This window comes from Sorghum bicolor, chromosome 2 (assembly GCF_000003195.3).
Source record: "Sorghum bicolor cultivar BTx623 chromosome 2, Sorghum_bicolor_NCBIv3, whole genome shotgun sequence".
Classification (NCBI taxonomy): domain Eukaryota; kingdom Viridiplantae; phylum Streptophyta; class Magnoliopsida; order Poales; family Poaceae; genus Sorghum; species Sorghum bicolor.
In genome coordinates this window covers 17,367,538-17,390,118 of record NC_012871.2, presented here as the reverse complement: position 1 = coordinate 17,390,118, position 22,581 = coordinate 17,367,538, and the positions used below count along the sequence as shown (strand labels likewise).

The following is a 22,581-nucleotide window of genomic DNA, read 5'->3' as shown; positions in this document are numbered from 1 at the left end:
CTAGTTCTACCTCTAGTTCATCTAGATCTAGTTCTAGTTCATCTAGTTCTAGTTCTAGTTAGTTCTAGTTGTAATCTAGAAAATAGGGAGAGAGAAGAGGAGAGCGGAGGAGGAGTCGGATCTGTCGGATCTTCCTCAACATTGTACTTCTGCAGCAACTGGTTCGTTCTTCATCGTTCTCCAGGTTCTTCAATTCATAATTCCTAAGTTGTTTAATTACTTTTATTTACATTCAAGTTATTTATTGGATTCCCGTTTGCATCAAGTGCTCTAGTCTTTATAACGCTAGAGTAGTAATTAATAGATTAGACGAGGTGTTTAGTCTTGCAATTACCTGGAATTGCACCCAATCCTGCGGATTGTTGTGGTAGCCTTAGGGTAGTGACAGCCCTAACGGTCGACGTATTCCACCTCGTTCGGATCGGTGTTTGTAGGACCGTAGTCAGACCTTCCTAGCCCCCTTCTCATCTCTTTCCGTGATTAGTGCTCTGATGTCCCGATATAGATAATCTTGAAGTAATTCTTGATTCTTAGATCAACTAGAGAATTCTCAGGAAACTTCCTCTCTTCCCACCATAAAATAATTATATAGTTATCCTTGGGCGATCTTGGATCTTAATTAGTACACTCACGTTCCTTGTGGAAAATCGATACTCTGGAATACTCCCGGGTGAAGGCTACATCGTTATCCGTGCGCTTGCGGATTTTTCTGTTTGCGTTTAAAATACCCAACATCGGGCGAGGGGGCAGGGCGCCCGCCCTCCCCCTTAGGGCACCCGCCCTGACCTAGAGTCCAATCAGGACTCGCTTTGGGGATTACGCTCCACCGACCTAAAGGATCAAGGATAACCGTTCAATCAATGTCGGTTTGATCCAACGGCCCATATTCACTTGGAAGGACTATAAAACAGACCCCCTGGCCCCTGGAGGAGGGCACCTCTCAACCTTAATTCATTATTCATCAGGAGAAGAAGCCTCTGATCAAGCCTAGAGCCACCACATCAATTAGATATCTAGATTAGCATAGCTACATAGGATTAGAACTAGAAAGAGTCAATCTTCGATTGGTTTCCGGATCTGTCAAGAGGATTCTTGGTAATTCTCGATTGTTCTTCAATTGTTCATCTTTGTTCTTCAATATTATGAATATGACTTTGTTCTACTTCAATATATTGATTATGACTTTGCTCTACTTGTTTATATTCGCAATTATATTGTTCTTAGTTTATCATAGTTATATACTTGGCTTAGTTAGATTGGAATTACATACATGTTTAGGATCATATAGCGTTTATCCATCGGATCCATGGGTAAATGATAGATATTGTGTAGGCGTGGTGCTTATATCGTATTTATCTGCGATTGTACCCTATATGCCAGATCGCGGGGTAGTTCGTGGTAGTGACAGCTCCATTGATTCTTATATAGTCCCCTCTCATGTATAGGGCTGGCAGAGCAACATTATTACAGGGGAGTGATTGCGATGTTTCTCATATTCCTTGATAATATCACTATGCATGGGCGTAATCTTGTCTCACAATGATTTCTAAGTATAATTGCACTAACTATGATATGCTAGACTGTATAGTTAAGAATAACTTAGGAAATATTCTTGTAGTTCGTCCTAATTCCATGCTAATGACTTGCTAGAATATCTTATTGAGGTGCTTATCATATTTATATTTGGCTAAGTTATGCTGATCAGATTAATTATCTTTGTCACGATTCATTACTTTATATATCCTTTATGTGACACTTATCCCTGTATGAAAGAGTTAGATAAATGTTCTCAATTATACATGCAATGATAGATACTGAATCTTATATTCCATTCTATAATCAAAATTGATGATTACTAATCCCTTCCCAGTGGTAAAAATATAAATAACGATACCTGGAATACTTCCCGGTTAAAATGCTACATCGGTATTAATCTATGCGCTTGTAGATCTTATTTGTTATTTATTTAGAAGAGCAATTGCATATTTCAATACCGCATCTCTCATGTCATGCTGGGGATGACAACTTGGCTTAAGTGGTATGAGGGATAGGTTTGGCATTTTTGGCGCCGTTATCAGAAATAGAAAACTAGGTCTACTTTTGGTAGTGACGTTAAGAATGTCGAACACTTATATAGTCCTTCCAAGTGAATGTGGGCTGTCGGATCAAACCGACATTGATTGAACGGTTCTCCTTGATCCTTTAGGTCGGTGGAGCATGATCCGCGAAGTTGAATGTGATTGGCCCCGAGGCCAAGGCGGGCGCCCAAGGGGGGAGGGCGGGCGCCCTGCCCTCGAGCCCGTCCGGTCTCTCGTTCGTTCCCGTGGCTTTTGGACTCTTCTAGATGTAGGATAATTGTGCGGCACGTTAATATCTCTAGGTAAACCCGACGTGTGGGCCTTTCTTCCATAATTCCTGATAACCCCTGCAGAAATAGACAAACACCAAAACTCGTGGAATTCTGTCAGATAAAACCCTAAGTCTAGATGTTGATTGGATTTGGATCCTTTTCTTTGTTTATTTGCTGATTATATTTGATACTTAAGGACTATCAACAGCATGTACCATCACTGCCTTGGTAAGGATCCAGAAATACTACAAAAGAGAGATATGAGAGAGTCATACAAGGAATCTCTGAGTTTTATTTGAAAATCTGCAAAAACTCTAGAGCTATAGCTGATCAAGAATAAGAGACATGGCACTTGACTAGACCATTCTATCTTTTAACTACTCAAGACAAAAGTGACGGTTACAAGTCCCATATTGAAAGGTAAAATAAGTAAGTTTTAAGTCTTGACAGTTTACTCTAGCTCAGAGATGAGACCTCATTTGAAAGCATGTGTACCGTCAACTTTAAAGGAATTACAGCAACTTTTGATCCATCACTGAGTCTATCATTGCTCAGGGACGAGCAAGAGGTAAGCTTGGGGGAGTTTGTTGACGGTCCTTAAGTATCAAATTTAATTAACAAATAAATAAGGAAAATGATCCAAATGCAACCGACACCCAGACTTAGGGTTTTATCTGACAGAATTCCACGAGTTTTGGTGTTTGTCTATTTCTGCAGGGGGTTATCAGGAATTATGGAAGAAAGGCCCACACGTCGGGTTTACATAGAGATATTAACGTGTCGTGCAATTATCTAACATCTAGAAGAGTCCAGAAGCCACGGGAACGAACGAGAGACCGAACGGGCTCGGGGGCAGGGCGCCCGTCCTCCCCCCTTGGGCGCCCGCCCTGGCCTCGGGGCCAATCAGCTTCAACTTCGTGGATCATGCTCCACCGACCTAAAGGATCAAGGAAAACTGTGCGATTAATGTCGGTTTGATCCAACGGCACACATTCACTTGGAAGGACTATATAAGGAGACCCCCTAGCCTCTGGAGGAGAGGACCTCTGAACCCTAATTCATTATTCATCTTGGGAGAAGAAGCCTCTGATCAAGCCCTAGAGCCACCACATCAATTAGATCTCTAGTTTAGCATAGCTACATAGGATTAGAACTAGAAGGAGTCAATCTTCGATTGGTTTCTGGATCTGTCAAGAGGATTCTTGGTAATTCTCTATTGTTCTTCAATTGTTCATCTTTGTTCTTCAATATTATGAATATGACTTTGTTCTACTTCAATATATTGATTATGACTTTGCTCTACTTGTTTATATTCGCAATTATATTGTTCTTAGTTTATCATAGTTATATGCTTGGCTTAGTTAGATTGGAATTATATACATGTTTAGGATCGTATAGCGTTTATCCATGTGTACCGTGGGTAAATGATAAGTATTGTGTAGGCGTGGTGCCTATACCGTATTTATCTGCGATTGTACCCTATATGCCAGATCGCGGGGTACTTCGTGGTAGTGACAGCTCCATTGATTCTTATATAGTCCCCCTCTCGTGTAAAGGGCTGGCAGAACAACATTATTACAGGGGAGTTATTGCTATGTTTCTCATATTCCTTGATAATATCACTATGCATGGGCGTAGTCCTGTCTCGCAATGATTGCCAAGTATAATTGCACTAACTATGATATGCTAGACTTTATAGTTGAGAATAACTTAGGAAATATTCTTGTAGTTCGTCCTAATTCCATGCTAATGACTTGCTAGACTATCTATTGAGGTGCTTATCATATTTATATGTGGCTAAGTTATGCTGATCAGATTAATTATCTTTGTCACCATTCATACTTTATCTATATTTTATGTGACGTTTATCCCTGTATGAAAGAGATAGATAAATGCTCTCAATTATACATGCAATGATAAATACTCAATCCTATATTCTATTCCATAATCAACATTGATGTTTAGCAATCCCTTCCCAGTGGTAAAAATATAAATAACGATACCTGGAATACTTCCCGGTTAAAATGCTACATCGGTATTAATCTGTGCGCTTGCAGATCTCATTTATTATTTATTTACAAGAGCAATTGCATATTTCAATACCGCGTCTCTCATGTCATGCTGGGGATGACAACTCGGCTTAAGTGGCATGAGGGATAGGTTTGGCATTTTTGGCGCCGTTATTAGAATTAGAAAACTAAGTCTACTTTTGGCAGTGACGTTAAGAATGCCCAACACTACCGACGCTTGGCGTGTGAATGTCCTGAACGAAAACGCATTGCGGAATTTGGGCCCGGGATGATCCTATCTTTGACAGTGCATCTGCTGCTTGATTCTAGTCCCGGACCACGTGGATGTATTCTATGCCGTAAAAATTTGATTCCCACTTCCGGATTTCTTTGCAGTAGAGGTCCATCTTTTCGTGAGTGTGTCTCACTCCTTATTTAGCTGGTTGATGACCAAGGCAGAGTCACCTTGGACGTCAAGGCATTTGACTCCTAGTTCAACAGCCAATCGAATACCGTGCAGGCAAGCTTCGTATTCGGCGACGTTGTTTGATGCTGGAAAGAGGATCCTAAGGACGTAGCGGAGTTTGTCCTTGTTTGGCGAAACGAAAAGTATTTCGGCACCGGCTCTGTTGATGTTCAAAGATCCGTCGAAGAACATTGACCAGTGGCCGGAGACATCTGGAGAGGGGGGCTCATTGAGATCTATCCATTCCGCGATGAAGTCGACCAGGGCCTGGGACTTGACGGTGGTGCGACTCTGAAAATCCGAAGAAAATGGGCATAACTCCATTGCCCACTTTACAATTCTGTCGTTGGTGTCCTTATTGCGCAAAATGTCCCCCAAAGGAAAACTAGTAGTGACTAAAACACGATGGCCGTCGAAGTAGTGCTTCAACTTTCTTGAGGTGATTAAGATGCCGTAGATTAGCTTTTGTATCTGAGGATACCTGGTCTTGGATTCGTTTAGGACTTCGCTTATGAAGTATACAGGCCTCTGGACTTTGTAGACATGGCCTGGTTCGTCCCGCTCAACCACAATCGCCGTGGAGACGACCCGATCAGTTGCTACTATGTAAAGGAGCAGGTCCTCATTAGGTTGAGGTGCGGTGAGGACGGGTGGTGAGGTAAGGAAAGTTTTGAGCTGGGTGAACGCAGCGTAAGCCTCTTCTGTCCAGGAGAATTTCTCCGATGCTTTTAGAAGTTTGAAAAAGGGGAGCCCTTTTTCTCCCAGCCTAGAAATAAATCGGCTAAGGGCAGCCATGCACCCCGTGAGCTTTTGAATGTCTTTGACGTTCTTGGGTGGTCGCATATCGAGCACCGCCTTAACTTTGAGGGGTTCGGCTGTATGCCGTCGTGGCTGACGACGTTACCGAGCAGCAGACCAGAGGGGACCCCGAAGATGCATTTTTAGGGTTGAGTTTCCACTTGTATTTATTCAGTGCTTTAAAAGTGCAGTCTAAGTTGTCGATCAGGGTGCTCGCGTCCCTGGTTTTTACGACAACGTCGTCGACGTAAGCCTCGACGAGGTCATCGCGTATCTCGTCGTGGAGGCATTGTTGAATAGCACGTTGATAGGTGGCTCCGGCGTTTTTTAGTCCAAAGGACATGGTGGTGTAGCAATATGCACCAAAAGGAGTGATGAAGGAGGTTTTGATCTGGTCATCTTCCTTTAGTGAGATCTGGTGATAACCAAAGTAACAGTCGAGAAAAGAAAGGAGTTCGCATCCGGCCATTGAATCGACCACCTCGTCGATACGAGGGAGACCGAAAGGATCTTTAGGACAGTGTTTATTGAGATCAGTGTAATCAACGCACATTCTCCATTCATTATTTTTTTTTCTTACAAGGACTAGATTGGCAAGCCAATCGGGATGATACACTTCTTTAATAAATCTGGCTGCTAAAAGCCATGTAATTGTTGTCCTAATAGCCTCCTTTTTGTCACGAGCGAACCGTCGTAGCTTCTGCTTTATAGTGAAAGGTCCTAATATGGCTAGAGGGGGGTGAATAGCCTATTTAAAAATTCTACAAACTCACTAGAGCAAGAGGTTAGTAAATAACGAAGCGAAGCTTTTTGCTCTAGCTCTAAAGGGGTGTTTGCAAGCCACCTATCCAACAATTCTAGTTGGTATAATCTCTAGGCACACAAGAGCTATGTCACTACTTACACTAGAAAGCTATCTAAAGTTTCTATACAAGAAGTAAACTACTCTAGTTTGCGGGAAAGTAAGAGAGATGGTTTGATCTTTATACCGCCGCGTAGAGGGGATGAACCAATCAATAATATGAAGTCCAATCATCGGGAGAAATCCAATGAACAAGCACAAAGGAGACAAACAATTTTTCTCCCGAGGTTCACGTTCTAGCCGGCACGCTACGTCCCCGTTGTGTCGACCAACACTTGGTGGTTCGGTGGCTAAGAGGTGTAGCACAAACCTCGTCCTCACTAGGACACCACAAGAACCTACCCACAAGTGAGGTAGCTCAATGACACGAGCAATCCACTAGAGTTACCTTTCGGCTCTCCGCCGGAGAAGGTACAAGACCCCTCACAATCACCGGGAGATGGTCACGAACAATCACCAACTCGTGCCAATGCTCCTCCGCTGCTCCAAGCCGTCTAGGTGGCGGCAACCACCAAGAGTAACAAGAAAACCGCAACTAAAACGATCCCCAAGTGCCACTAGATGCAATCACTCAAGCAAATGCACTTGGAATCACTCCCAATCTCACAAAGATGTATAATCTATGAAGGAGATGAGTGGGAGATGTTTTCTTAGGCTCACAAGGATGTCTAGTAGTCAAGAATGCCTAGAGAGTGAGCCCCAAGCCGGCCAAACACGTATTTATAAGCCCCTCAAGCAAATAGAGCCATTGGCTCTTTCACTGGGCAAAACTCGGGGTCACCGGACGCTCTTAAAGGGGCACCGAACGCTCAGCCCTTGCGTCCGGTGCTCCAACGTCAGCCACGTGTCACCTTTTGAACTTCTCGTGTCAGAGTCTAACGGTCACCTGCAGTGCACCGGACGCTGAGCAACCGGACTCATGCGCAGAGAGGGTCACAAAACGCCCGCACACCGGATGCTCAAGCCAGCGTCCGGTGCCTATCGTCCAGTGCCTTACCCTAACTGGGCCAGGCACTGTCTGCGGGAGGGAGAGAGGAACCCATCCTCTCTCTACCCTTCAAGCTCCACCTCCTTCTCAAAGTGTGCCAACACCACAACGTGTGAACCAACGTGTGCACGCGTGTTAGCATTTTCACAAACATTTTCTTTGAAGGAGTTAAGTTAGCTCACTAGGTTCTAAATGCATGCTCATGAACAATGACACCTAGTGGCACTTGATAACCGCTTAGCCAAAGAATTCTCCTCTTTATAGTACGGCTATCTATCCTAAATGTGATCACACTCTCTATAGTGTCTTGATCACCAAAACCAAAACCCTAAGCAATACCTTTGCCTTGATCTCCATTGGGGTTTGTTTTTCTCTTTCTTCTTTTCCAAGTTGAGCACTTGATCATCTTGTGGTCATCACCATCATTACCATGATCATCTCTTGCTCCATCACTTGGCATGTACCTACCTTATTAAGTCTACACACACTTAGTATAGAGGTTAGTACTTAGGGTTTCATCAATTATCCAAAACCAAACTAGGGCTTTCATATAGGTCTTGCGGTCTTCAAGACATTTAAGGAGTGCTCGATCAGGTTTCGTGGGACGCCGGGCATGTCTGCGGGTTTCCATGTGAAAACACTTACGTTGTCCCTTAGAAACCTGACGAGCGCGTCTTCCTATTTGGGGTCCAGGTTGGCCCCGATGAGAGCCGTCTTCTCGGGGCTGCCGTTGACCAGCTGTACTTCCTTGTGCTCTTTGGACTTTGAGTTTTTCCTTGGAGTCTCCTGCTCGGGTAGTTGGAGTTGGTCGGGTGGAACTTGCGTGGCTTGAGCTACAGTTTCTGCCATGCGAATCGAGAGGTCAATTGCCTCAGTGATCTTAAAACTTTCCTCTTCTCAAGTGTACGCGGTATAGACGTTGCCCCTGACGGTTAAGACGCCCTTCTCGGTCGGCATCTTGAGGACCAGGTACGAGTAGTGTGGAACCACCATGAATTTGGTTAGCGAGGGGCGGCCTAGGATTGCGTGGTAGGTCCCGTCAAAGTCGGCGACCACAAAGTTGACAAACTCAGTGCGGAAGTGATCTGGTGTTCTGAACTGGACGGGCAGCGTTATCTAGCCAAGAGGTACTGGACTTTGACCTGGTAGGACGCCCCAGAACTAGGCGTCATACGGCTTCAGTTGCGCTGGAGTTAACTTGAGAGCAGCAAGTTGTTGTGGAAGAGGATATCAATGGAGCTACCCCCATCAACGAGGACGCGCTCGAACCTGACGCTATTGATGCATGGGTCTAGGATCAAAGGGAAATGCCCTGGTTCTGGGATGGCGGCCCACTGGTCCTGCCTGTTAAAGGAGATCTCTTTGTGCGACCAGGGGGAAATTTCAGATCGGCAATCAAGCCATCAGAACTATCGACATTCAGGCAAGCTCTTTTCAAGAGCTTTCTTTCTCGCTTGGACTCGATGGAAACTTTGCCTCCAAAGATGGAGTGTACCACGTCGTTGGGACTGACATATTGGTGTCGTGGGTCCCTATCCTGGTCGTCATCATCATCTTCCTAACCATGTCTGTCCTGCTTCCTATTTTTCTTGGTGGTATCCCCTTAGGCGGCCCGTTGTGTGTAGATGCTTTTGAGGACATGACATTCTTCCATCATGTGGTTGGACGTAGGATGGAGTTAGCACGGTCCTTTTAGCGTCTTGTTATAGTCTTTTTGGTAGTCTCGCCGTCCGTTGGAACGCTTGACTGTGTTCACCTTGTGGTCGTTGTCACGAGGTCGCTTTCCTCTGAAATTGTCACGGCTGTCGCGACGCCTGTCCCACCCTTCTCGGTGGTTGCGGTTGTCGCTGCGGCGAGGATTCCAGTTGTCAAAGCGTCCGCGACTATCATCTCGCCAGGGAGGCTGGTCGGCTCCTCTCACATCTTCTCGGATGAGTTTTTCTGCGTCATCGGCATCGGCGTAGTTTTTGGCTGTGGCGAGGAGCTCGGCGACCATGGTTGGCCTTTTACGCAACAGCTTGCTTCTTAGTGCTTCGTGGAAGTGTAGGCCCTTGATGAAGGCTGATATAGCCTCGTCGTGAGAAATCTTTGGGATCTTGAGATGCATATCCGAAAAGTGTCAGATGTAATCGCGTAAGGGCTCATTCTTCCTGTCCCTTATTCTCCCGAGATCGTACTTGTTGTCGGACTGCTCACAGGTAGCGATGAAATTATCAATAAAAGTCTGGCGTAGTTCCTCCCAAGAATCAAAAGAGTCTTCGGGTAGGCCAAGGAGCCATTGGTGTTCGGCTTGGTCGAGGACAACTGGAAAGTAATTGGCCATGACGTGCTCATCCCCTGCTGCTGACCGAACTGCGATTTCATCAAGAGTGATCCAGTTCTTGGGATTTTCCTTGCCGTCATATTTTTTGAGCTTCTCAAGCTTGATGTTGCGGGGCCATATGACTTGGCGAAGGTGTGAAGAGAACTGTCTTAGGCCGGGGGGGCCGTGTGCTGCATCGTACTCGATGTGTCGCACGTTTTCATGGACTGCTTGTTCCGTGATGCGCCTGTTGATGCGTTCGCGGACATCCTTAGGGGGGATGTTGTGTCGTAGGTCCCGGTCCTGGTTTACCTCCTGACCACGTCCGCGTCTTTATTCGTGGTAACTGCCGGCATCCTGACCACGGTTGTCGCGACGGGTATCCTTCCTTCGATTATTGGCAAGTGAGCAGCTACGACGGTGCCCACCAGATCGCGGTGAGGTGCGGCTGTGATGAGTCTAGTCGGAGGTGACCTCCATATAGGAAATGGCTTGAACCCTTTTGAGCAGAGTAGCGATCTGTCCCATGGCCGCAATCAGATGTGCCCGTATGTTGGCTCGGATGTCCTGATATTCGGGGGCGTCAGGAAGGCGATCCAAGTTTGCCATGACGACAGCCACGTTGGTGCTTGGTGTCTTGTAGACCTGCTGATTTCTGACCATGTCGAAAGCATCATTGAGATTATGTGGGGCGAGCTGTCATTCCTCGTCTGCTCGCCGTTGGGTGCGGTCGGCGTTGCGCTGCTCTCATTATTGTCTCTGCTCGTCAGTTTCTCCATTAACAACTGGTTCGTCATTACTAACGTTGAAAACTAGGTCTCCTCGTCGCGGTGGAAAGACTGGGAAGTGAGAGAAACCCGGCGGGTACGGTGGCAGATCCAAATCGTAGTCTTCGTCCTCATGGTGTAAGACCTTGGTAGGGACAGATCCTGTACTGGAGCTTGTACTGCTGGATTTGTCTTCTAGCAGGGTGCGGATGGAGACCATGTTGACGAAGTGACAAGATGTTTGCCTGTTTTGGCTCGACGGCAAGCCTGTCATCTTGAATAGAGATTGGGTATGCCGCGAGAACTGGTCGGCCGCGTTGCTCACACCGTAAAGGCAACACTGGTCCGGAGGACTCGTCTTGAGCTTGACGGTCTGTCCCGTGGTGGTCGACGTTATAGTCAAGGACGTCTCTAGCCGTTCGTGCGTGGAGACACGAGTTGGTCGACGGGAGTCGGAAAAATTTGTTGCTGCCACCTGATCAGACCTTCGTGAAATCGAATCTATTGATATTTGGAACGCAATAAGGAATTGATCCGCAAGCGCACGGATATCGGTGAGCACTTCACCCGGGATGTTATCCAGAGTATCGTATTTATTTTTTTTACCACTAGGAGAAAGAGTGCATCTGACTAACCTGGTCTATTACTACTAACCTTTAAGCTACAAAGAATGTTTCTCGATGTGAGTGATGTATAAAAAAGACTGCAACCGTAGTCTCGTTCTAACCTTGGTAAGGATGATCTACTGTTCTATTGGGGAAGCTCACGGAATCTAGACACCACAGAGGATGTTCAACCCGCACCTATAAACCCTATCGATCCTACTAACGGGATATGGGCTGCAAAGGTAACTCGGAAATGTCATGTTCCTCGCTACTACCGCGGTCTAGCTAGTCAGGGGATATCTATGAGTATTCTAGCCCAAACACCACGTTTACGCTAGAGATGATTACTCTAAACTCTACGCGAAGAGATCAAAGTAAACTCATAAACCAAAGAACAATAAAACAAGAACTTATTAGAATTTAGAAGTCGAATTACTGAAGAATCCTAGGAGCAAGCTTCGGGTTAGGAGAACTTGATCCCGCAGGTACAACCTCGGAGTAGACACCGACAGGCCGGGCTTCCTCCGATCTACACCTCCACTCTATCTCTCTCAATCTAGTAGATCTAATCTACTCACATTCGATGCTAAGCCCTAAGTCTATTTAGAGAAAAGGTTATCCTTCGAGGGCACCTCTCAACTCTATGATGAACTTCTCTCCCCTCCAGGGGCTAGGGGGTCTGCTTATATAGTCCCCTCAGGTGAACGTGGGCCGTCGGATCAAACCGACATTGATTGAACGGTTATCCTTGATCCTTTAGGTCGGTGGAGCGTAATCCGCGAGATTGGCCGTGATTGGCTGAAACTCCAGGGCGGGCGCCCTAGGGGGGAGGGCGGGCGCCCTGCCCCCGGGCCCGATCACCTTCCCGTTCATTCCAGTGGCTTCTGGAGTCTTCTAGATGGTAGAAAATTGCGCGGTGCGTTAATATCTCTATGTAATCCCGACATGTGGGGATTTCTTCCATATTTCCTCATAACCCCCTGCAGAAACAGATAAACAACAAAACTCGTGGAATTCTATCAGATCAAACCCTAATTCTAGGTGTTGTTTGTATATTGGTCTTTTCCTTTGTTTATTTGATAATTAAAACTGATACTTAAGAACCGTCAACAAACACCCCCATACTTAGGCTTTTACTCGTCCTCGAGAAAAGGATGGTTAAGAAAAATATCTGGGGATAATAACTTTTTCTTCATACCTGCAGGGTGTTAAAATCCACTGTGTACCGTAGTCAGGGAAATATATGGTCAAGAGTAGAGATCCTTTCTTCCCAATCCTGTCACTTGGAGTTTTTGTATATTTTTGAAAAGAAATTTTGCATACCTTTATCCTCATAGGTTCTCTCAGGTCACTCATTATCTTTTATTTATCTCACTGAGGTTGTTTTAATTTGCAAAAATTCTTAAGCACACTTACCTTGCATTTATTGCCTGATCAAAATAGGATCCGAGGAGAGGAATGCCATACTCTAGATCAAAGACTTTGGAAATTAAAAACTTGTCAACTCTTACTGGCATATTGCTTATTAGAGGGACTATGGGCTATCATTTTCTTTCTTTCTCCCTTTTTTTAAGTGGATACCGAGGTACCCCTAATTCTCCTACCGGACACTTGTCCATTTTTTTCTGCGAGGTTGTCGAGCACTTGCTCCTTTTTATTTCCTCGAAATATCCTTATTTTTGCATAGCCCATGCCTCTAACGCAATAATACTTCGGAAGAGTCAATCTTTCTGAATAGATGTCTTGATCTTAGGAGCATGATAAATCTCTCAACAAGGGTCTAACTCATTTTGAACAAACTTAATACAGAGTAGATGGCTCTTATAATTATCATTGATATTTTCAGGTTTATCAGGCATATAAAACACTAAGGATTGTAGCTAGAATTTTTTGAAGTTTTAAAATAAATTCTCCAAGCAGCATTGATATCAAGAATAAAGTACTCATACTCTACCATATTTCACAGTGACTTAAGTAACACAGGGTTTTAAAATGATTTTTTTTCAATAGTTGCACGTTTTAAGGAAATATCACAGAGTGAGATTAATCATGATTAGAGACATTTTAATCTTTTTAATTTATCATGTCGGAGACAATATTCTGCATGAACCAAGATATATGTGTGTGTGTAAAGTGTGCAGAGTATGTACCTGATTCGTGGAGTGGTGTAGTCGAAGTGTGTTTGGCATGTCGAGGGATCTCCCCCATACTTGTTTTCTGCTTTCTTGCACAAAAAATAAAGTAGAGACACACAAGACATAATAATAATAATACTCTTTATTAATCTTGAGGCATTTATTACAAATGACTAGTAATGAACTGAAGCTAATAGTAAATCTAAACCGAATTTAAAGATAAATAACTAAGATGCATTGCCTCAAGATCTAATCTAGATAACTTAGCGGCGCTCTAACTCCCTGATCTTCTTATTGGCACTAGCAAGATCATGGCTAAGACCTAGTATAATGGTGTTCTAGTTAGAGAGCTGCCTAGTGATAGAGTTAACCGAGGACTGGAGGTCTATGATGACTCTGTCTAGCCTACGAACGTCCTCATCGATATCTACTATAGTCCTGCGACGCTTAGGAGGTGTCTCAAGAGCATTGAGAGCGTGCTTCGGGGCTGCCTTTGGAGGGATAAAACAGACTTTGGCTGCTCTAATACCCTCAAAGTAAGGCGTCTCCTCCTCCGTAGTGTAGCGGATGCTGCTGATCTCGCCGCTCCGGTTAGTCTTGACTCCAACGACCCTCTCATTGGGTCTAGGTGGCAGGATCCTTGTGCCGGCTGGCACCTTGACGGTGGCCTCCTTCTTGGCTGATGGTCCTTTGAGAAGTAGGGGTTGCGGTGGTGCGGTGAGAACTGGTTGAGCATGGTAGGATTGGGCGGAGCTGCGCTGGCGTAATGGCATGGCTTCTAGCTGTCGCTCTGTGTTGGCTGGGACGAGAGCGTGGGCATCGGGGTCTTCCTTGGGCTTCATGTTGAGGTCGTAGGGGACGACTTCCCAGTCGTCATGGAACTCTTCGGCCATTGGAGCAGCGAGGGACCAAGCAAGCTCTTATTGAAGAAGGAGAGAAGGCTTGTATGAATTGGTGTTTGAAAACTGACGTCAGGGGTTTGTTTATATAGGGGTCAAAAAGTGCCTCTAGGGTTTGCTCGGGCTACTCCCACCGCCGTGCGTGCGAAACTTTCCATTTGTAGGATTATTTGGTTTACCATAAATGTGTTTACCGCGACGGAGGAAAACGGGACACAGAGGGGGCAGGGGCTGGGCGCCCGCCCTCTTCATCAGGGCGCCCGCCCTGTGCCTGGCCCCTCTGTGGGCCCGCTTCCTCGACCGTGCTTCTAGATGTAGACTTTATTAGGAAAATATATACATGGCCCTAAAACGTCAGATTAAAAAGGTCGGGCTCTAAATCTCTATGGGAAGGTAAAAATGGATCACGTCTATCTCTTCTAATTCTTTATTGGCCTCTAAAAATAATTTAAGACGTTGACTATTTACCTTGAATAACGTACCTTTGTCATTTTGAAGAGTGATAGCTCCGTGGGATGATGAATTGATTACCTTGAATGGTCCTTTCCATTTACTCCGGAGTTTTCCATGCCCGAAAAGCTTCACCCTAGAATTAAAAAGTAATACCTTATTGAAAGCCCAAGTTTGGTTTTGGTAATTAATGACACCAAGTTGCTAATGCCTTGTGTTCAAGTGATTTGAGTTAGGCATAGCAACACATGTGATGAAGGTGCATGGTGGCATGGAAAGGTGGCCACATGATCACAAAGGGATGAAGCATGAAGTGAAGATCATGATGATAGATGAGGAGCAAAAGTTATCAAGGCAAAGGTATAAACATAGGGTTTTACTTTTGCCGGTCTAAGATGAGTAGAGAAGTGATTGACTGGGTTTAGGATAGATAGCCGACTATCAAGGGGGGAAATCACGGTCATCTCTCGAATCTAGTGCTACTAGGTCCATATCTTGAGCATATAAATTAGGATCTAGTAACGTGCTAACTTAACTCCTTTGGATAAAAATGTTTGTGAAAAGCTAACACACATGCACTTCGGTGGTGGACACTTGTTGGTGTTAGCACATTTGCAAAGGAGGTGGAGTTCCTAGGGTTGAGAGGGGTTTGGAGTTCCACGGCGCTTTTGAAAAAAAATAAGTGTATGTTTTCTATTGCGCCGGTGGGAAATTTGGAGAAGTCGCGGGAGTGTTTTCTCACTAAGAAACACTCACCGGACGCTGAGTGCGGAGGCACCGGACGCTGGCCTCAGAGTCCGGTGTGCTTGACCCTGCTAGGGTTGAGCACCAGACGCACTCTGAGAGTGTCCGGTGGTTAGCGTCCGGTGTGCGGGTGTTTTGCGACCCTCTCTGCACATGGGTCCGGTGAGCACCGGACACTACCGATGCTTAGCGTCCGGTGACCCACAGGTTTGTGGAACTCTCTGCGCATGAGTCCGGTGTGCACTAGACGCGTCTAGTGTGTTGCAGGTAGCCGTTAGAATCTGACACGCAAGATTCAGGACACACACGTGGCCAACTCCAGTGCACCGGACGCAGGGGGTCGAGCGTCCGATGCTCACTTAGTAGCGTCCGGTGCCCCCGATTTCAGCCCAGTGAAAACAGCCAACGGCTAGTTTCTTTGAGGGGCTTATAAATAGTTGGTGGCTGGCTTTGGGAGGCTCACTCTTGCACATTTGATTACTTGAGACATACATTGAGCTAGAGAACACTCCCTCCACTCATCTCCTTGCTTGATTGCTAATCCTAGTGAGATTGAGTGAGATTCAAGTGCATTGCTTTGAGAGTTGCATTTAGTGGCACTTGATTCTTGAGTTTGCTGCGGATTTCTGTTACTCTTGGGTGTTTCCCAACGCCCTAGATGGCTTGGAGCAGCGGTGGTGTTGAGCTCGTGATTGGAGATTGTTTCGAGCCTCACCAAGTGACTTGTGAGGGGTTCTTGAGCCTTCCCCGTGGGAGACCGCAATTGGCTACTCTAGTGGATTGCTCGTGGCTTGGAGGATCCCCATCTTGTGAGTGGATGTGCGGCACTCGCTGAGGGTTTGGCTTTGGATTGCCAATTAGCTCATGATCCATCAAGTGGGTGTATCGCCACAACGAGGAGTAGCTTGCCGGGAAGCAAGTGAACCTCGGTAAAAAATCTTGTGTCATCTCTTGCCGAGGTCTCTCTTGTGATTGTGCACGTGATTGATTGGATATATTTCTACTCTACAACGTTGGTATAACAATCACTCCCCTCTCCTTTACCTTTGTGCTTACCTTGCTAGTTGTGTAGCTTGTTTAGCTTAGCCTTCTTGTTGTAACTAGTGTTTAGCTTTCTTGCTAGACTTGTGCAGGTGGCTTGCATAGCTTAGTTGTGCTAGTGCTAGAATAGCTTCGCCTTTTGTTTTACTAATCAACTTGTCTAGTTGAAGTTTGTAGAAATTTTAAATAGGCTATTCACCCCCCCCCCCCTCTAGCCATTTGGACCTTTCACTTATCTCCGGGTGCGAACTCCTTCTTCTTGATCCTCTTGTCATGCCACCTTTTGACTCTTTCTTTGTAGATCTTCGAATTGTGATATGCTTTCTATCGCCATTCTTCCAATTCTGATAGTTGCATTCTTCTATGATCTCCAGCGACATCTAGGTCTATATTCCATCTCCTTATGGCCCAGTGTGCTTTGAATTCTAGTTCAACATGTAGGTGGCAAGTCTTCCCGTATACCAATTGGTATGGGAACATTCCAATTGGGGTCTTGTACGCTGTCCGGTATGCCCAGAGTGCATCGTGTAACTTGTCTTTCCATGTCGTTCCCATCTCATTAATTGTTTTCTGAAGAATATTCTTGATTTGCTTGTTGGAAGTCTCTACTTGGCCACTTGTCTAAGGATGGTAGGGGGTAACAACGTTGTGATGGATTCCATGTTTTGCTAGATATTGCTTGAAGCGTTTGTCGATGAAGTGTGCTCCTCCATCACTTATCACTACTCTGGGAACTCCAAATCTTGGAAATATAACTTCTTCAAACATCCTCTTTGAACTGATGTTGTCGGCGTGTTTGCAAGGTAGTGCCTCTACCCACTTGGAGACGTAGTCAACTGCCACCAAGATGTACTCACACTTCTTTGATGGGGGAAATGGACCCATATAGTCTATTCCCCAGACATCAAAGAGCTCAATCTGAAGGTTGTTGGTGAGTGGCATGGCATCCCTTGTGTTTATGTTTCTATGCCTTTGACATGGCCCACATCTTCTGATATATTGCTTCGTGTCTTCATACATTGTAGGCCAGTAGAATCCACACTGCCAGATCTTTGAATGTGTACGGAATGCTCCATAATGGCCTCCATATGGTGATGAATGACATTTGTCGATGATCTTCCATCCTTCCTCGGTGGTCACACATCTCCTGAGTAAGCCATCAGAGCATACCCGGAAGAGGTATGGCTCATCCCAGATATGTGAACGACTTTCTTGAATGAGCTTCTTCTTGTTTGCTCCTGGTGGTACATACCCTGAAACCATAAAATTAACAATATCTGCATACCAGGGGTCATACCTGTTAATCCCGTAGAGCATGTCGTCCCGGAGTGAATCATTGATGGGGGTTTCCTGTGGATTCTTAAAATACATTCTAGACAAGTGATCAGCAACAGAATTTTCTACTCCCTTTTTATCTTTTATTTCTAAGTCAAATTCTTGAAGTAATAAGATCCATCTAATCAGGCGAGGTTTAGCATCTTTTTTAGTGAGCAGATATTTTAGTGCAGCATGATCAGTGTAAACACTTATTTTAGCTCCAACTAAATAAGATCTAAATTTATCAATGGCAAAGACAATAGCGAGAAGCTCTTTTTCAGTTGTTGCATAATTAAGTTGAGCTCCTGTCAATGTTTTACTAGCATAAGCAATTGCATGATGCTTCTTATTTTTTAGTTTGTCCCAAAACTGCCCCCACAGCATAATCACTAGCATCACACATAATTCCAAAAGGCAACGACCAATCAGGGGTTGAATGATTGGTGTAGAGATGAGTGCATTCTTTAATAAATTAAAAGATGTTAGGCATGCATCATCAAATTCAAAAGGGGCATCCTTGGCTAGCAAAAGAGTGAGTGGTCTAGCAATAAATGAAAAATCTTTTATAAATCTATGATAAAAACCAGCATGGCCAAGAAAGCTTCAAATTCCTTTTATGTTCACAGGTGGAGGTAGTTGTTCAATTACTTCAAATATAGCTTTGTCTACCTCAATACCTCTTTCAGACACGAGGTGTCCCAGCACTATTCCTTCTATAACCATAAAATGACATTTTTCCCAATTAAGGACTAAGTGCTTTTCTTCACATCTTTGCAAAACCTTGTCTAAGTTTTCAAGACAACTATCAAAAGTTTTTCCATATACAGAAAAATTATCCATGAAAACTTCCATAATCTCTTCAATCATATCAGAAAATATGGACATCATGCATCTTTGAATAGAAGCCGGTGCATTACATAACCCAAAAGACATTCTACGGTAAGCATAAGTTCTGTATAGACATGTAAAAGTGGTTTTGCTTTGATCATCGGGATGGATCGGGATCTGGTGATACCCTAAATATCCATCTAAGAAACAAAAGAACGAATGTTCGCTAATCGCTCTAGCATCTCATCTATGAAAGGTAAAGGAAAAATGATCCTTTCTCGTGGCTTTGTTTAGTTTTCTATAGTCTATGCACATCCGCCACCCTATGACGGTGCGTTGCGGAATTAGCTCCTTCTTTTCATTCAAAACAACGGTCATGCCTCCCTTTTTAGGCACAACTTGAACTGGGCTCACCCACTCACTGTGTGGCACAGGATATATAATCCCTGCATGCAGCAACTTTATAACTTCCTTTTTAACTACCTCTCTCATCGCGTTGTTAAGTCTTCGTTGGGGCTCTCGAGAAGGTGAAACAGAAGGATCTGTTGGAATATGATGGGTACAAATCATAGGACTGATTCCTGTGAGATCTTGGAGTGAGTAGCCAAAAACTGAGTGATGTTTCTCAAGAATAGTCATTAATCGCAGAGTTTGCTCCTGAGTGAGTTTATCACTAATGATCACAGGAAACTCTGGATTATTGTTTAGGAAAGCATAGATAAGACCGGGTGGTAAAATTTTAAGCTCTATTGGAGGTCTAGGTGTTTCTGCAAACTCGTATAAGGGTTCAGGTTCAGAAGGTTCAGCTTCTTCTTCTATGAAGAAAGGAGCTTCATCTTCCAAGTCTGGTTCTTCTAAAAGCTCTAGAGATGCAGCCTTTACCTCCTCCATAGGATCAGGCAAAAGATATGACTCGGCCTTATTATTTAAGGAGTGTGAAATTGTTATGGGAAATTTAAAAGTTTTTCCAAAAGAAATGTGTAGCTTTCAGTATGACCTTCATAAAGGAGTCTTCTAAAAGGTTATCCTATCAACAGGTCAAAGTCCCATGTATCAAAGACATAGAAGTTCAAATGAACCATGGAGCCTTCTACCATAAGGGGTAGGACATTAATAATTCCAAGACTGGGGACTAATCGTCTCGAAGATTCCTTTATGACCTTTGTCGTGGGGGTTAAGACCAAATTTTTAAATAATTTAAGTGCAAAAGATTCAGACATGATGTTGATCCCCACAACAGGATTATAGAGAGCATCAAAGTGATTAGAATCATAAGCACAGCATATAGTTATAGGAGGTGTATCCAAACGGATCACATCAGAGGAAAACTCTGACTCTTCCAACCATTCGCTACTCATGACTGAGATAAGCTCTCTCAATTGATATTCAGTTGGTAAACAAATGCTGAAATGGTCGTTCTGGGGTATGTCTATAGAATGGTAGTTTGAAATGTTTCCAAAATCGGCAAAAAGGTTAGATTCTATATCCAGCATGAAATCAGGTGGTGGAATTTCTTCCTTTTGTGGCTCAGAACTTGGGATAGCTAAAGTAGATGGAGAATTTGGCATAGTGTCTACTTCGGCTTCATGGGTTTCAGCATGAAGGGTATTATCCATCTCAGCTTCTAGGATTCTATCTAGGATCACTCTAGCATCATCAGTAGGGATGCGAAAGAAAGAACCTCTAGACATTGTATGTACCATTTGTTTATGATTTTTCTAAAGACATCAAAAACAGTGAAATAAAAGAACAGGGTCTTCCAGATTAAGGTTTGGACCAGATTCTAAAATATCAGAAAAACGTTTCCAGGATTTTCCCAAAGTTTCATTATCTTTTTGTTTAAAAGATAGGACTTCGAGTCTAAGGTCGCCGATACGGTCGAGGGAATAAAAATCTAGACAAAAGTTGGCTCATAAAACTCCCCATTCTCCTCGTTGTTGACCTACCTTCTAATTATACCATTGTCTAGCTTCTCCCCTTAAAGAAAAAGGAAAAAGCTTCCAACGTAAGGTTTTATCAGAAATGCCTTCAATGCGAATACAATCACATGTTTGCTCAAAATCTCTAATATGAAGGTAAGGGTTTTCGTCTTCCTTTCTTGAAAAAGATAGGTTTTGAATCATAGCAATCAACCTAGAACTTAACCTATACTGGGATGTTTGGATAGGCTGTGATGACTGCTATGGTAAAAGGTCAGTTTCCGAAGGTGTTGCAAATTGATAGATCAATTTAGAATCTTGGTTTTCCATAAGGTAAGAGTAAAGAAAATAAATAAAGAATATAAAAGATAAGAAAAGATAAAAGTATAGATACAAGCTAGTAGTAAGACTCAAGGTTATCTCAGCAAACCATATTTCTCCCCGGCAATGGCGCTAGAAATGCTTGTTGATATTTGGGAACGCAATAAGGAATTGATCCGCAAGCGCACAGATATCGGTGAGCACTTCACCCGGGATGTTATCTAGAGTATCGTATTTATTTTTTTACCACTAGGAGAAAGAGTGCATCTGACTAACCTGGTCTATTACTACTAACCTTTAGGCTACAAAGAATGTTTCTCGATGTGAGTGATGTATAAAGAAGACTGCAACCGTAGTCTCGTTCTAACCTTGGTAAGGATGATCTACTGTTCTATTGGGGAAGCTCACGGAATCTAGACACCACAGAGGATGTTCAACCCGCACCTATAAACCCTATCGATCCTACTAACGGGATATGGGCTGCAAAGGTAACTCGGAAATGTCACGTTCCTCGCTACTACCACGGTCCAGCTATTCAGGGGATATCTATGAGTATTCTAGCCCAAACACCACGTTTACGCTAGAGATGATTACTCTAAACTCTACGCGAAGAGATCAAAGTAAACTCATAAACCAAAGAACAATAAAACAAGAACTTACTAGAATTTAGAAGTCGAATTACTGAAGAATCCTAGGAGCAAGCTTCGGGTTAGGAGAACTTGATCCCGCAGGTACAACCTCGGAGTAGACACCGACAGGCCGGGCTTCCTCCGATCTACACCTCCACTCTATCTCTCTCAATCTAGTAGATCTAATCTACTCACATTCGATGCTAAGCCCTAAGTCTATTTAGAGAAAAGGTTATCCTTCGAGGGCACCTCTCAACTCTATGATGAACTTCTCTCCCCTCCAGGGGCTAGGGGGTCTGCTTATATAGTCCCCTCAGGTGAACGTGGGCCGTCGGATCAAACCGACATTGATTGAACGGTTATCCTTGATCCTTTAGGTCGGTGGAGCGTAATCCGCGAGATTGGCCGTGATTGGCTGAAACTCCAGGGCGGGCGCCTTAGGGGGAGGGCGGGCGCCCTGCCCCCGGGCCCCATCGCCTTCCCGTTCGTTCCCGTGGCTTCTAGAGTCTTCTAGATGGTAGAAAATTGCGCGGTGCGTTAATATCTCTATGTAATCCCGACATGTGGGCCTTTCTTTCTTATTTTCTGATAACCCCCTGCAGAAATAGATAAACAACAAAACTCGTGGAATTCTGTCAGATCAAACCCTAATTCTAGGTGTTGTTTGTATATTGGTCCTTTCCCTTGTTTATTTGATAATTAAAATTGATACTTAAGAACCGTCAACAGAATCCACCAGGTTGGAAGCTTCGAGAAGCTTGAGGTCGGCGCGATCGAGGGCTTGAAGAAGATCCGAGTTGTCGACATGCTTTGCTCTGTAACGAGGGAGTGGAGGTCAGGTGCTCAGGGTCGGCGTGATCGAGGTCGACGCCACTGCTCTCCCAGATTGGATCTGGGTCTCTTCCAAAGTCGTGGTCGCAAGGCCGCTGCTGTGAGTCGTTCAAGTGATCTGGCCGACGGTGAACGTGAGACCTTCAGCCACGGCCGCGGAAGCTGGGATGATGACCATCTTGTTCGTCGGAATTGCTGTACGCACACCCCCTACCTGGCGCGCCACTATCGATGAAAGCTAGTCGGCAGTCTACCTTGGGGTATACCCACGGTAGTAGTTTATCGGTAGACGGTGCGCAAGCTACGAACTCGATGGTGAC

At 44.5% G+C, this 22,581-nt stretch overlaps 1 protein-coding gene across 1 annotated transcript in view; it reads right to left on the bottom strand.

Annotated features, from left to right (window-relative positions):
* LOC110432635 (protein transport protein sec31-like) overlaps nucleotides 1-9,363 on the bottom strand; it is a 48,266-nt gene extending 38,903 nt beyond the window's left edge. Inside the window, exon 1 of the mRNA XM_021453409.1 lies at nucleotides 9,230-9,363. Within this exon, the coding sequence (XP_021309084.1) occupies nucleotides 9,230-9,363 (134 nt within the window). The remainder of the gene's footprint in view (nucleotides 1-9,229) is intronic.